A 15,240-nucleotide genomic window follows, 5' to 3' on the forward strand; every position below is an offset into this window, starting at 1 on the left:
CAAAAATGTTGGAGAATTAAGCTGTAGAAACCATAGTGTGGACATTTACAGGTTGAAGCCTATCTTTCTAGTATTCATCTAGTAGCTGCTCTCCAGAAAGAGGTGCAGCCTGTTGGCATGTGAGAGCCACTGGGGACAGGGATGAAGACTGGCCCTTGTCTTTCCTAACCACCTGCTAACCCCACAACATACAGCACTGCAGGTCACTTTTAACCGTTGTATTGAACTTGGCCTGAACACCCTTGGTATTATACTCCATGCTTGTCCAAATGCTTCTGGGGCACTGCAGAAGTGTGGGCCTCCGACTAAAAACAGTCATGCCATCAGGTTCCAGTTCTGACACGTTAGAAAATTAACCTTTTAGCCCATTGCCCACCCCATAAAATATCTACTATCCTTGGGCAGTATTGAGTTTCATATCAGCACCAGAGAGCCTGCCCTTTTTGATCATGTAAAATCATTTATCTAGATCATCCTTTTCCCTCAGGAAGCCAATCCAAGTAACCTTGAACCTCCCTTGATACAAATGACTACCTTTGATCCACAGTTGTAATAGGGCTTAAAGTAATTTCTCACCATCCTAGACCCCACTCCAGACAACTAGTAAGAAATTTCAGAGATGAAGATTCTGACATAGTGGAAGTTAAAATATACTTTTATAAAAAATAATAAAATACTTTATATCCTAAAATTATGAACTGAATCTCAGTGTATAAAGTTAACATCAGTGATCCATCACTCAGCAAGTCTCAACGAATTCTAGCAGCTACAAAGCATTATTAGTAAAAAAAGCCCCCAGAAAGTTTTAAAGGTAAGGGGAAATTGGAAATTTCGACTATGTTCAAGAAAATTCTGCTCTTGGGCATGTGAAATGACTCTTGCCTAGGTAAGAATGTTTCTTACCTTTCCCACCCCTTTCTTAAATTAACGTTAGGGCAAGATCCCTGAAACAACTAAATAAAAAGGTTTCTTTACCTCAAAACCCCACCAAGTAAGAATGTGACCTTGAAGCAACTGACTTAACTAGAAGCTTATCACAAAAATTAGACCAGTGTAAATAACAAACATTTATTGGTGTCACTTATGGTAGAAAAAGTTCCTACACCAGATGCGCATGACCCAATTGTTAAATAGAACATTTCCAAGATGAACACACGCCCTAACTCAGCTTTTTTACCCACTTTTTAAGATAGCCAATTCTTCCTCCCCCCCCACCCCCAAGACATGTGAGCAACTGCTAATGAAAAGCAGTAAACAGCCACTTGGGCTATAGCATTTTCAACTCCACTCCAAGGTGAAGATTCCAATTACATTCGAGACTTAAGTTCTCTCAATTTTCTCCTAACGAAAGTTCCTGAGTCCAGTATTTACAATATTACAGCACTAGCAGAGCAATGTCTACAACTCATCTTTATCTGCTGGTTCCTCATCACCAGTTGGGGGAGGGCCTGCACTTCCATAGAGTTTGCTGATAATTGGCTGAACAATTTCTTCTAGTTCCTTCTTTTTAGCTTTGAAATCTTCAATGTCAGCATCTTGGTGACTTTCTAGCCATTCAATCTTTTCCTCTACGGCTTTTTCCATGGTTTCCTTGTCTTCAGAGGAGAGTTTACCTCCCAGCTTTTCTTTATCTCCAATTTGATTCTTTAAAGAGTAGGCATAGCTTTCCAATTCATTTCTAGTATCAATGCGCTCCTTGAGCTTTTTGTCTTCCTCGGCAAACTTCTCAGCATCATTAACCATCCTTTCAATTTCTTCAGGTGTCAGGCGATTTTGGTCATTGGTAATGGTGATCTTATTTTTGTTGCCTGTACCTTTGTCTTCAGCTGTCACTCTAAGAATGCCATTCACATCGATTTCAAAGGTGACTTCAATCTGTGGGACCCCACGGGGAGCAGGAGGAATTCCAGTCAGATCAAAAGTTCCCAGAAGATGATTGTCTTTGGTCAGGGGTCGTTCACCTAGAAGGTATACACACACACAAAAAACTTGTTAGGAACAACTAACAACATTAGTATTATCTGGATCCTTACACTGTTAGAGCCTACAGTGGCAAGGGCGTGTTTATCAAGCTAGAAGGGGGTCAGTCAGTATTGCTCTACAAGGAATTTCAAGTGGGCCCAACTGTTACATTACTACTAAGTTTTAATTGAATTTCATCTACAGCATTATGAACTCTATTCTTATGGTATTCTAGGAGCCAGCTCAGAAGTTACTTCTAATGGCAAAGAATGCTAGATAGCTAGATGATAACTATTATTTTAGGACTGACTCTACCAAACTCAGCACCAGTTAAATTAGGGACCCCTGTCTGAAACCAGCAGATTCTTTCTTTCCCTTCTGTTTTCAATACAATATATTAAGAGATCACTTTCCACAAACATACCATGTCATTAACAAAGAGTATTACCTTCATAGACCTTGATTGTAACAGTGGGTTGATTATCGGAAGCTGTAGAAAAGATCTGAGACTTCTTGGTGGGCACCACAGTGTTCCTTGGAATCAGTTTGGTCATGACACCTCCCACAGTTTCAATACCAAGTGTAAGGGGACATACATCAAGCAGTACCAGATCACCTGCAAAGGTAAATTAACCAAGGTTAAGTTCTAATTTGAGTCACAGGAGCACTACCAAGCAGTCTCCCCATGAACTATGTAACTTTATCTTCTCCATCTTGCCATTTAATGAGAGGTTGTATGCAAAATCATTTCAGAAGTAGTAAATTAAATGTAATTGCTAAGGATCTTGAAACTGAGCCAGGTCTTGTCCTCACTTTACCCTTCACCAGCTGTATGACCTTGTTATACATACTCTCTTGCTTTCTAAAGCAACAGCTAATTGTACTCTTTCTATCAAGCTATTGAAATACTGTGGAAGATGCTGTGACACTGACTTACCTGTATCTTGATCACCAGAGAGTACCCCAGCCTGGACAGCAGCACCATATGCTACGGCCTCATCTGGGTTTATGCCACGGGATGGCTCCTTGCCATTGAAAAATTCTTTAACCAGTTGTTGAATCTTCGGGATTCGAGTAGAGCCACCAACAAGAACAATTTCATCAATATCAGACTTCTTTAAGTCAGAATCCTCCAGCACCTTCTGGACAGGCTTCATGGTAGAACGGAACAGGTCCTAGAATAGGAAACAATTACTGTGATGATGCCTATTATACCTAGATACTGTCTAAATAGCTAAATGCAGTGTCCCCAACAGAGTCTAACTAAATCTCGTTAGCAAAGCAAAAAACAAGGAACATACCATGTTTAGCTCTTCAAATTTGGCCCTGGTCAGAGTTTCAGAGAAGTCTTCTCCTTCATAGAAAGACTCAATTTCAATTCTTGCTTGATGTTGAGAAGACAGGGCCCGTTTGGCCTTTTCTACCTCACGTCGGAGTTTCTGCACAGCTCTGTTGTCTTTCCTGACATCTTTGCCTGTCTTCTTTTTGTAGAGCTTGATGAAGTGTTCCATGACACGTTGGTCAAAGTCTTCTCCACCCAGATGAGTGTCTCCATTAGTAGCCACAACTTCGAAGACACCATTATCAATGGTGAGGAGCGACACATCAAAAGTTCCACCACCGAGGTCAAACACCAGGATGTTCTTTTCCCCTTCCCTTTTATCCAAGCCATAAGCAATAGCAGCTGCTGTACTATTAAGAGAATGAAAAAGAAGAAAAAAAAAAAAAGTTTAGTCAAGTTTACATTATCCCTATTTGGCAAATACACCATACTTCTGAGTTTAACACTTACGGCTCATTGATGATTCTCATAACATTCAATCCAGCAATAGTTCCAGCATCTTTGGTTGCCTGGCGTTGGGCATCATTGAAATAGGCTGGTACAGTAACAACTGCATGGGTAACCTAAGAGAATAACAAAAGATAATTAAGTGTATTTTATCACATCGTTTAACTCATACGTTGCACTCCAACCTTCACTTTAGTTTCTGACACAGTTTGTTAGACACAACATACATAATCTTATACCACGGATTTGCAAGCATTAAGTGATAACACGTGAAAAGTGCCTAGTATTTTGTTTGGCCTACAGTAAGACATACAAACAACTAAAACTGAAATACACAGATATCATTCAGATTCTAATTATTAAACCAGTGAAGGCATCTACGCAACACAATCAATCAATAGTAAAAACAAAATTACTTAACACTGTTCTAGAAATATTTACCTTCTTTCCCAAATAAGCCTCAGCAGTTTCCTTCATTTTAGTGAGAACCATGGCAGAAATTTCTTCAGGAGCAAATGTCTTTGTCTGCCCACCTCCAATATCAACTTGAATATATGGTTTAGTTTTCTTTTCAACCACCTATTTTAAAGAATGAATTATTATTTTCAGACAGAAGAACATTCAAAACTCTAAATAAAGAGGATGGTCTGAGGCCCACTTCCTCCCCCATTATTTGGTTTACTTTGGTTGCCTGGAGCTAAATAGTGACCAGCAACACTTAAGGAGCATGAGGAGTGCCTTACAAAGGCAAGCATATTCAGTTTCAATCAGGCTATCAATACTAAACGATGCAGACGAATAGTTACTTGTGACATTTCTTCGTACGCCAAGCTTACTTTACCAGATTTTGTAACATACTAAGATTACTCAATAAAAATTATTACATATACACCACGTTCGCATCCTTTTTGTTATCTCAACAATTTTTCAGTAGCTTATTAATCCTAAATACTCCCACCACCACCCACTTTCTATCCGGGTGACAAAAACCCCGTCGGACCTTGAAAGGCAAGAACTTGATGTCCTGCTGCACAGATGGGTCGTTCCATGTGCGGCCGATGAGCCTCTTGGCGTCGAAGACCGTGTTCTCAGGGTTGGAGGTGAGCTGGTTCTTGGCTGCATCGCCGATCAGACGCTCCCCTTCAGGAGTGAAGGCCACATAAGACGGCGTGATGCGATTGCCCTGATCGTTGGCGATGATCTCCACGCGGCCGTTCTTGAACACCCCGACGCTGGCGGAAAAATCACCAAGAACGGAAAGAATCAGCACTGCGATCCTCACAGCAGCCCAGGAGACCACGCCCCATTCCCCCCTTTCCACAAACCCCACTTACCAGGAGTAGGTGGTCCCCAGGTCGATGCCGACCACCGTGCCCACGTCTTCCTTCTTGTCCTCCTCCTCGGCCCGCGCCGCGCCGAGCAACAGCAGCACCGCAGCCACCAGGGACAGCTTCATCTTGCCGGCGCCGTAGGCCAGTCAGTCGGTCAGCAGGCAGGCAGGACCTCAGAGGCAATCCAACGACAGGCCGCTGCACGGGGGCGCACCGAGGTTACTGATCTGAGGGTACAGGGCCCGGGGTGAGCAGGAGCAGCTGAAAACGCGAAGGGCAGGTCCGGAAAGGCAGGCCGCGGCGCTTACCTCTCGGATTCACGAAACCTCCCAAGCCGTTGAATCTGTGATGTCTCGGCCAGCGTCGACCGCGCCGTCGCCGACGCCGCTTATATACCCTCCCCCCAGCCCCGTCGTGGAGGCCACCGATTGGCGAAGGCCCTGCTCGTTGGAGGCCGCTGATTGGTCCAGGCCACCAAGCTGGCCGCAGCCGATTCGAAGCGGCCTCCTCCGCAGCTAACGTCACCGCTACGCCCCCCCGGCTGGCTCATTGGCTGCTGGTCGCGCCCAACAGTCACCAACGGAAGGCAACATCCTCCCCAAGCATAGGCCCCATTGGTTCAGCAGCTGCCTGTCCCTCATGCGACCTCTCACCCGGAGGCCGTTTCCGCCGGTAATTGCAGAAGTCCCGCCTTCAGGCTGGGCCCCGGGGGCCTGTCCAGTCTGGAGTGCGTGATTCCCCCGAGGCGGTGGGGTTTGAGTCCTTGCTTCTCCTTTTCCGCTGCCCTCTTGTCCATCCTTCGTCCCTCATTTCGAAGCGGGAAGCGTCTGTTCCTTCTTCCAGCCTCCATCCCATCCCAGGCAGGCAGGTCTCAGCGTAGATGCTGTGATTACCTCAGAAAAAAACTTTTCTGTCCTTTATAGCTACTACGGTTCTGGAGTGTCCGAGCCTCAGGGCCTTTTGTTGCTCTCCGGCCCGCAGCCCTCGAGCGGAGGCCTGTCCGGAGCACCGCCCAGCTGCGGATCGTGGCTCTTAGCCAGTTCTGTCGGCCCTGCTCTCCCTAGCCAGCTAGTTTTGTCTATACCAGGTTTTCTCCACATTGCCCTGCCCCACGGTAAGTGACAGGCCTGGCCAAAGTAACTGCCTCCTCGTCCTGAGTCCCCACCCCAGTGTGGCAACCCTGTCCTGAAGAGCTTACTAATGCCATCGCTCACACCCTGCGATGTATCATTTTTCTAGCTTGGCACCCCTTGCTTTCCCCTCCTCTGCCCATCTTTCTCCTTTGTGGCTTGGGTTATCGTTTGCAAGGCCTTCCTGAGCCTTTATTCTTGATGCCTTTCTAACTTCACTCTTCCTAGAGGAGGTCAGATTGTGCTTAAATCCATCTGATAGAGATGTCTTGATATTGCTTTACTCTTGTATAGCCATCCTGTAGCAAAAGATAATAGAGGCTACTGTTTACTTTAGGCTCACTATGTGCCAAGCATGGTTCTGTTTCCTGTGTCTTTCAGTTTAATACTTGGCATTTCCCATTTTCCAAATGAGAAAATTGAGACTGAAATATTAAATTATTAGCTTAAAGTTGTATAGCTGGTGAGTGATGGAGTTAGAATTGATATCCAAGTCAGCTTGGCGCTGTAGCCAATGCTCCTAACAATTTTTTTAAGTACTTAATTCATTCAACAAATCTTTTTGGAGGACCTGCTATCGACAGACCCGAAGGCCTGATACAAGATATTTTGAGGTGCTTACAGAAAACGCATGGGAGATTGTCACAGTCAGGAACTGATGGCTCCAGTATTTTTCCCACTAGATGTATTTTTGAGATTCATGGGTATGCACAATACCATGTTCACATAGCATTGAGACCTCTTACATACAGTTTCCTAAGATGCCTAGGAGTCAGTACTCAAGAATTTTCCTTTCTCCTTCAGTGCTTCTGAAAGGTTATGCTGGTGACTCAGAATTGACTATAGAAATTGCATCACCCTTCTTACAACAGGGCTTGTAATACTGCTGTGACACTGACCCTCTGTAGGTTGCATCAGTTCATTATCAGGATAGAAGTCACTATTCAGCCACATTACAGCTTCATACCATTTCAAACAAACTTTGTATGTATAACATCCATTTAAAACAAAGCTCCTAATTTCAGCCTTGTCCTTGATTGATGGGAGTAATCTTCTGCAACTCTGTCTTTTCTAAGATTTAGAGAAGTGATAGCTAACTAACTTCCAAAGGGAACGAGTATATTGGTGGTTGTAGTGTAGTATATCCAAACTGATCATTTATGGATTGAATAGAAAAGCACATAGGTAAATCTAGTTTCCTGAATGTTAATGCCAATAATCGTATTGGTGCCAAATTATATATATTTAAGTACCAGACACTGTGTTAAACACTTTATGTGCATTATCTCTTTTACTTTTTACGAAAGCATTTTTTTTTTTTTTATCCTTATTTTAGAGCTAAGGAATCTGAAGACCCAAGAGGTAAAGAAACTTGCCCAGGAGTTCACACAGCTGAGAAGATAGGGATCCGGGATTTGAGCTTTGGCAATTTGATTTTTAATTTCTGTAGTCTAGATTGTCATCCTGAGCTTTGGGTTTATAAGATTTGTATCTTTTTCTTACTCTTGGTTTATTTATTTTGAGAGAGAGAGAGAGAGAGTGAATGTGTGCATGAGCAGGGGCAGGACAGAGAGGCAGAGAGAGAATCCCAAACAGGCTCCATGCTGTCAGCACAGAGTCTCACTTGGGGCTCGATCCTACAAACTGTGAGATCACGACCTGGGCTGAAATCAAGAGTTGGGTGCTTAACTGACCGAGCCACCCAGGCACCCCAAGATTTGTATCTTGCTTAGGATATAGGGGAGTTACATAGTTTGCAAATATTTTGGTAATGAGTGATAGACAAATGTAGGTTTTTATCCAGTAGTTTAAACCAGCTCGCTTCACTTGTGCTCCTATGGATAAGAAAATAGATTTCTATTTCCCATCTGATCTCAGAAATCTAAGCAGAGCTAGGATTGATTAGGATTGGATGTCATTGTCATTTAGTTCCTAAATCTTCCTATCTGAAAGGGAATTAAAGGCACAGAACAGGAAGGAAGAGGAAAAGGCTTATATAACTGACAAATTGAATGTTTAGACCCTGGTAATTGAGAATTTTCCACATCTGTTGTTGGTGAGAATATTCAGCTAAGAGTTAAAGCACATAACCTTGGAAAAAACTAACCTACCAGAGTCTCAGTTTCTTCATCTATTGAATGTCAGGGATTTCTGTCCTGTCTTATTGGCTTGTTAGGATTAGATGAGATACTGTATGTGAAAGTGTTTGGAAAGTTGTAGAATAATAGGGAGGCTATTAATCATATGAATATACTGTGAGATGGGTTTGTGTTTTTTTTAAATATTTTTTAAGCTTATTTATTTAAGTAGTCTTTACCAAATGTGGGGCCTGAACTCATGACTCTGAGATCAAGAGTCACATGCTCTTCTGACTGAGCCAGCCAGGTACCCCTGTGAGAAGAAATTTTAGAAGCCCTTCAAGAAAACCACCTCCTGAGTGTCAGTTTTCAACGTTTCTTTCAATGGGAAATAATGTTTGGTGGTTTATGTTGAATTTGACAGATTTTTGGAAATGCTTTTAAAAGTGCTATATCTAATTACTTTCTTACATTGGCCACCCAGATGCCTTTTTTATAAAGGGAGTGGGAATAATTTCTCAACCTTCATTAAACAACTCAGGAGTAAAACAAAAGTATCTCCCTAACACCTGAGCCAGGAACAATACTAGGTATAAATCATGTAGCATTTTTTTGTGCTTTTGAAAGTGCAGTGTGCTATGCAATTAAGTCTCCCTCTTTGTATTGACTTTTTTTTTTTAAGAATTTTATAATTAATAGGGAACCTTCCCCACACAAAATGAAGTTACAAGCAGTGCATCTTCTACTCTTCACTTTTTTGTTTGTTTTAGTGGAAGGCATTTAGGAGGGCATGCAGTGTCAGATAGTATGATAGAAAAGCCCATGGAGTTTGAAAGCATAAAAACTAGAGTTCCAGTTCTGTCACTTAACTAGCTATGATTTAGGGCAAGTCATTTAATCTCTCTGAGGCTCTGTTTACTAATCTGTAAAATGTACTAATCTGTAAAATGTATATAATTTTGCCTCAACAACAAGGCTGTTGTTACGATAAAGGTATTTGATTAGTTGTAAAGCCTTTTGGTTTTATACAGAAAATCCTTTAATTCTTCTGTTTTAAATTGTCTTTTGAAGTAAAATAAGCTACTAAGTATAAAGAGCTACCTCTGTAGAATCTGAGTGGTAATATTCGATATGTATTCTAAATTTCTACATTTAAAAATTAGGAAATATAGGGGTGCCTGGCTAGCTCCATCAGAGGAACATGAGACTCTCGATCTCGCGCTTGTGAGTTCGAGCCCCACATCGGGTGTAGAGAGTACTTAAATAAATACTTAAATAAAAATAAAATCAGAAACATAAGTACATAGTATAAAATTAGAAGGGTACAACCTGTAATATACAATGAAAATAAGTCTGCCTACCACCCGATCCCCAGCCTTGTCCCTCTACACTGGTGAAGGTAACCACTGTCACCACTTTCTTGTGTAGTCTTCTAGTGCGATTTTATTCATATTCATATACAGGATGTATATCCCTGTTTTAAAACTAGTGATGGAGCATGCTACACATGTGGTTCTGCTTCCATGCAGTTAGCTGTATTTCTTGGAGATTGTCACAAATCCACTGCCTCTTTCTTTTTTTAAATGTCAATAGTAGCTACCTTTAATTGAGTATCTACTATGTGCTGGATGTTTTACATATTTTAAACCTTTTTTTTAATAAATTACTATGTGAATACAGAAAAGTTCATAAATGCAATTGTACAGTTTAATGAATAATCATAAAGTGAATCCCTAGGTATTCAAGTCAAGAAAAAGAATGTTGTCAGCACCCGGAAGTCCTCACTTTTTCACCTCAGCTGATCCTAATTCCCTCTTCCATAAAAAAGTTAACTTTTCTTTATTGTTACAGTCTTTAGAATTTTACCATTTATCATATTAGCTTCTGTCTTAATTACTATAGTTTGATATCCAGTAGAACAGGTCCTTCCACATTGTTCTTCTTCAGGAGTGTTTTTCGCTATTCTTGGCACTTGTATTTCCATAAAAATTTTAGAATTTGCTTGTCAAGTTGGCATAACAAACCTTTTATACATTAAGTAAGAAAAGTAGGTTATTCAACAATATGATAATACTATATCTTTATTTTTTTAAGTTTATTTATTTAGAGAGAGCATACATGCAAGCAGGGGAGGGGCAGGGAGTGAATGAGAGGGAGAATCCCAAGTAGGCTCAGCTGTCAGTGTGGAGCCCAACTTGGGGCTTGATCGCACAAACCCTGAGATCATGACTTGAGCTGAAATCCAGAGTTGGATGCTTAACCGACTGAGCCACCTAGGCACCCCTACTATACCATTATTTTTAAATAAGCTTTACAAAGTCTTACATCTCAATTTCTGTATTCTAGGATTTTTTTAAAAATTGCATGAGTTTAGCATTTAAAATTTATCAGGAATAAACAATTTTTATTTCAAAATCATAGATTGATACTTCAGTATGATGAAATATTATGTAGCTATTAAAATTGTTGGGGCGCCTGGGTGGCCAAATCCAATCTGATTTTGGCTCAAGTCATGATCTCCTGGTTTGTGAGTTCGAGCCCTGCAACGGGCTCTGTGTTGACAGCTCAGAGCCTGGAGCCTGCTTCAGATTCTGTGTCTCCCTCTCTCTCTGCCCTTCCCCTGCTAATGCTTTTTCGCTCGCTCTCTCAAAAATAAACATTAAAAAAATTAAACTTGTTGATATCTATGTTTTTCAAAGAGTAAATCATAAGTATGTTACTTTTTTAATCTACATTTTCTTGTTATTAAAAAAAATCCCTGTTTATCTATCAGGAACTTACCAAGCTTGAAAAACTTAAAGAACTTAAAAACTAAAAGTAATACAGAAGAGAACTGCCCTCAGTCCACACACCAGCCAGCTCCATTATGGCAACGCGGAGCCCCAGCATTGTGATTAGTGATGATGAATCGGGTTATGATCTAGATTTATTTTGTATACCTAATCATTATGCTCAGGATTTGGAAAAGGTGTTTATTCCTCATGGATTAATTATGGACAGGACGGAACGGCTTGCACGAGATGTGATGAAGGAAATGGGAAACCATCACATCGTAGCCCTCTGTGTGCTCAAGGGGGGCTATAAATTCTTTGCTGACCTGCTGGATTACATTAAAGCACTGAACAGAAATAGTGACAAATCCATTCCTATGACTGTAGATTTCATTAGACTGAAAAGCTACTGTAATGACCAGTCAACAGGGGATATAAAAGTAATTGGTGGAGATGATCTCTCAACTTTAACTGGAAAGAATGTCTTGATTGTTGAAGATATAATTGACACTGGCAAAACAATGCAAACCTTGCTTTCCTTGGTCAAGCAGTATAATCCAAAGATGGTCAGGGTTGCAAGCTTGCTGGTGAAAAGGACTCCTCGAAGTGTTGGATACAGACCAGACTTTGTTGGATTTGAAATTCCAGACAAGTTTGTTGTAGGTTATGCCCTTGACTATAATGAATATTTCAGGGATTTGAATCATGTTTGTGTCATTAGTGAAACTGGAAAAGCAAAATACAAAGCCTAAGATGAGTGTTCCAGTTGAGTTTGGAGACATCTAGAGTCCCCTTGAAATCACTAGTAAAATGATCAAATGTTCTACATCTGTGGCCAGCTGCTTAGTAGACCTTATTGCATATATCTTCTAAGAATTTTATCTGTTTGATATTTTTGTTAGAAATATCATTTGCTGTTTCCTAAAGTCTTTATTCGCACTGGGAGTCTATATAGATTATTGATTCCCTTTGGGTGCATTGTTATTTGACTTGTGAGTGAAAAATCTCTTAAACCACACCACTGTTGAATGAAAATATTGAAATTGTATCTGTAGGAAATATTTAAAGAGGAGATATATTCATTTTTAATTGGTATTCTAATTTTTATATATTCAGGAAAAAATAGTATTGAATATTGTTAATTATACCACTGTTTGTTTAGAAAAGCAGTCCATTTTTGTTTCAATGACAGGATTTAAGAAGTACTGTTTTGTCAGACAAACCGTGTAGGCTTGAATTATTTTACTGTTTCAGTAGTATTAACTGTATTTTCCTTCTTGTTCACATTATTTCTGGTGAATCTTTGTCAACGGTTTCTTTTAAAAACATTAATAAATCCTCCAAAAACCTTAAAATGTAAATAAATAAAAGTAATTTAAGAGAACAAAAAGGTTGTCAGTAAAAGATGTGTAAGATATAATTATGTTAAAGATATTTCATACATTATAATTAGTCATAGGTTAAATGAAATACAGATAACACACCAAAATTTTATGTTGCATTAACATGATGGTTCCCATCAGTGTGGACATCCTGATACTAATTTCACTTTGCTGAAGTGTGAGTTACATGATTTATGATGGTTCAATAGGAGTCATTTTCCTCCTTATTAAGTTCTAGGCTTTTATCTGTTGTCCTCAATTTAGCCAATAATTAAAATTTCTTTGGCAGATGTCACAAAACCATATTGACTGTGAATTGCTTGGGCCTTAGAAGGATCCCCAGGCAAGTGAGTGGCCCTAAATCACGCTTCATAGCAAATCCACCTCTGAGTACTGCTACTATTTCTGAGCCTGCCAGTGGGGGCCACTGTAGGACAACCAAGGGCCCAAAACACGAAGTAAGACTGTGACTAAAGTCTTGTCCTTTACTTTCAACTGGGATGTTCCAAAGAGCAAAAAGCATTTTATAAAGGAATACTTTCTGCCACCTGTGTATAGAACAGCTTCCATGCATGTCTTTCTGGATTTTTGTTTGCTTACAGATTTCCAGAGCTTTAGAAATTTTTTCCCTTAAAATTTTTTTTAACTATGTTAAAAAATATGTAGTTAATTCATGTGAATTTTTCGTTATTCAGAATATACAGTCAATCTAAATGTCCATCAATAGGGGATGCTAATCAGCTGTGGTAAGTGATTCTATGGAAATATTGTGCAAAGGTTCAAAACAATGAGGTGGCTTTTTATGTATTGATATGGAATAAAGCTCGGGATTTATTTTTTTTAATTTTTTAAATTTTAATTAGAGAGCAGGGGAGAGGGACAGTGGGGGGGAGAGGAAGAGAGGGGGGTGAGAGAGAATATATTAGGCAGGCTCCACGCTTAGCGCAGAGCCCAACCAGGGCTCGATCCCAGGACCCTGGGATCATGACCTGAGCTGAAATCAAGAGTCAACATTCAATTGACTGAGCCACCCAGGCATACCAGGATTTACTTTTATTGTATGTATGTATGTATGTTTGTATGTATGTTTATTTTTGAGAGAGAGAGAACATGAGCAGGGGAGAGGTGAAGAGAGAGAGAGAGACACAGAATCTGAAGTAGGCTCCAGGCTTTGAGCTGTGAGTACAGAACCCTCCACAGGGCTTGAACCCATGAACCGCAAGATTATGACCCGAGTCGAAGTCATATGCTCAGCCGACTGAGTCACCCAGGCGCCCCTCAAGATTTATTTTTAAATGAAAAGAACAAATTACAAAACACTGTATGTAGAACATAATCCTATCAGGGAAGGCTGAATGGTGTAGTGGAAAACAACGAGCTTTAGCCAGGGCTCACTGTTTATTCATCCCATTCGTTGAAAAGAAAACAGAAACAGAACAAATATGTATTACATCCTAGGCAGTATGCCAGGTTCCAGAGGGACAGTGGGGAACAAACGGGTTCTCTGCCCTCAGGGAGTACTATGTATTGATTTTGAGCATCTTTGCACCTCTTTTTAAAAAAAAAAAATTTTTTTTTTTATTTATTGAGAGAGAGTGTGTGTGTGTGTGAGAGAGAGACAGAGAGAGAGCAGGGGAGGGGCAGAGATGGAGGAGGGGCAAAGAGCAGGAGAGACAGAATTCCAAGCAGCCTGTCACTGTCAGTGCAGAGCCCAATGCAGGGCTCCATGAATCTCAGGGTTCGTGAGATCATGACCTGAGCCAAAGTCTGATGCTTAACTGACTAAGCCACTCAGGCACCCAGAGCATCTTTTCACCTCTTGCGTTCACTCCTCCATGTGTAAAAGGTGTTAAGAACACTACCTTCTACATATTCCACCAGAATTACTGTTGTAGTGATCCATTGTTCTAATGTGGGGGTTGTGTTCCTTGAGTGTGCTAGGTGGGAAAAAAGTTGAAAACCACACCTATTCAAGTTATTCATTTATAGATGACAGAGTAGGGCTCAAAACAATTGACAATCCCAGTGCTCTTTTCACGACCCTCAAGAACTTTTTGCAACTTTTGGGGTCCTTTTCTTCCTCTCCTCCATGGCGTGGGTGTGTGTGCTCCAGCCCATCTAGAGTACTCAGTGTTAAGGGAAAGCAAACAGTGAATGTGTTCATTTACACATTCATTTTGCTTAGGATGGGTTCTTCCTTAGCAATCCTCACATGCCATCTCCCTTCTTGAAATCCAGCCATCCAGTAACTCCCCAGTATCATCATCTTCTTACAGTCATGGCCCCTCAACTTGATGAAGCTTTTCTCAGGGATTCTCATAGAACTACCCTAGATTGTAAATTGTATCTAGTGGCTTTTTTTTTTTTTTTTTCTCATTCCCCTGAGGCTTTGGGCAATGCTTTAAAACAAAGTTGATATATGGTCTTTGGTTGAACTGAATTCTTGAATCAGTTGAATGGCAATATGACAGTGATAATAGCTGAGTAGCTAACTATAGAATGCTATCGTGGTAATAAAATGAGGCAATAAATACAAAGCAAATTTTGACAATTTTTAAGGGTAATACATCAAAGAGAATGACTAAGTGGAAAGCAGTCTCAGAGCTGATTCATATTTGAAATGGTTGGAAAACTATTATTACTTTTTTTTTTTTTTTGACTGGAGACTCTCAGTGTTGGAGGATATAATCATCGTTTTCAATTTTTTGAAAGGCTGTCAAGTGGAAAACATTCTAAATTGTTCCAGGCATCATAACTACTAGCAGCGGAAGGAAGTAAAAGGGAAGCCGGTTTCAGT

At 40.5% G+C, this 15,240-nt stretch overlaps 2 protein-coding genes across 7 annotated transcripts; one reads left to right on the plus strand and one right to left on the minus strand.

Moving 5' to 3' along the window:
* Positions 1–1,054: 1,054 nt before the first annotated feature.
* On the minus strand, positions 1,055–5,491 carry HSPA5 (heat shock protein family A (Hsp70) member 5). Of its 2 annotated transcripts, none has more exons than XM_007094395.3 (9): positions 5,391–5,491; positions 5,086–5,309; positions 4,752–4,983; positions 4,193–4,330; positions 3,755–3,867; positions 3,264–3,654; positions 2,900–3,137; positions 2,411–2,578; positions 1,055–1,961 (listed from the first exon to the last, which is right to left on the minus strand). In XM_007094395.3, the coding sequence occupies exons 2-9, from the start codon at positions 5,205–5,207 to the stop codon at positions 1,399–1,401; spliced, it is 1,965 nt and encodes a 654-aa protein (XP_007094457.1). In that variant the 5' UTR covers positions 5,208–5,309; positions 5,391–5,491; the 3' UTR covers positions 1,055–1,398. The 2 variants fall into 2 exon arrangements, with proteins under 2 accessions (XP_007094457.1, XP_007094459.1); XM_007094397.3 differs by having other exon boundaries at positions 5,086–5,280; positions 5,391–5,479.
* A 150-nt stretch (positions 5,492–5,641) lies between these two features.
* Positions 5,642–12,443, plus strand: LOC102954897 (hypoxanthine-guanine phosphoribosyltransferase). 5 transcript variants are annotated; one of them, XM_042965239.1, is made up of 4 exons: positions 5,642–5,754; positions 6,006–6,196; positions 7,549–7,574; positions 11,064–12,443. In XM_042965239.1, the coding sequence occupies exon 4, from the start codon at positions 11,157–11,159 to the stop codon at positions 11,811–11,813; it is 657 nt and encodes a 218-aa protein (XP_042821173.1). In that variant the 5' UTR covers positions 5,642–5,754; positions 6,006–6,196; positions 7,549–7,574; positions 11,064–11,156; the 3' UTR covers positions 11,814–12,443. The 5 variants fall into 5 exon arrangements, with proteins under 5 accessions (XP_042821173.1, XP_007094462.1, XP_042821174.1 ...); XM_015543115.2 differs by lacking the exon at positions 5,642–5,754 and adding an exon at positions 5,775–5,809; XM_007094400.2 differs by lacking the exon at positions 6,006–6,196.
* Positions 12,444–15,240: the final 2,797 nt, after the last annotated feature.

The sequence above is a fragment of the Panthera tigris genome, chromosome D4 (assembly GCF_018350195.1).
Source record: "Panthera tigris isolate Pti1 chromosome D4, P.tigris_Pti1_mat1.1, whole genome shotgun sequence".
Lineage (NCBI taxonomy): Eukaryota > Metazoa > Chordata > Mammalia > Carnivora > Felidae > Panthera > Panthera tigris.

Excerpts from the sequence above, each read along its gene's own strand:
- HSPA5 (XM_007094395.3), bottom strand. The coding sequence starts at position 5,207 with ATGAAGCTGTCCCTGGTGGCTGCGGTGCTGCTGTTGCTCGGCGCGGCG. Across the intron at positions 4,984-5,085 it reads CTGGGGACCACCTACTCCTG|CGTCGGGGTGTTCAAGAACG; the intron begins GTAAGTGGGGTT and ends TTTTTCCGCCAG. Across the intron at positions 3,138-3,263 it reads AATTTGAAGAGCTAAACATG|GACCTGTTCCGTTCTACCAT; the intron begins GTATGTTCCTTG and ends TTCCTATTCTAG.
- LOC102954897 (XM_042965239.1), top strand. The coding sequence starts at position 11,157 with ATGGCAACGCGGAGCCCCAGCATTGTGATTAGTGATGATGAATCGGGT.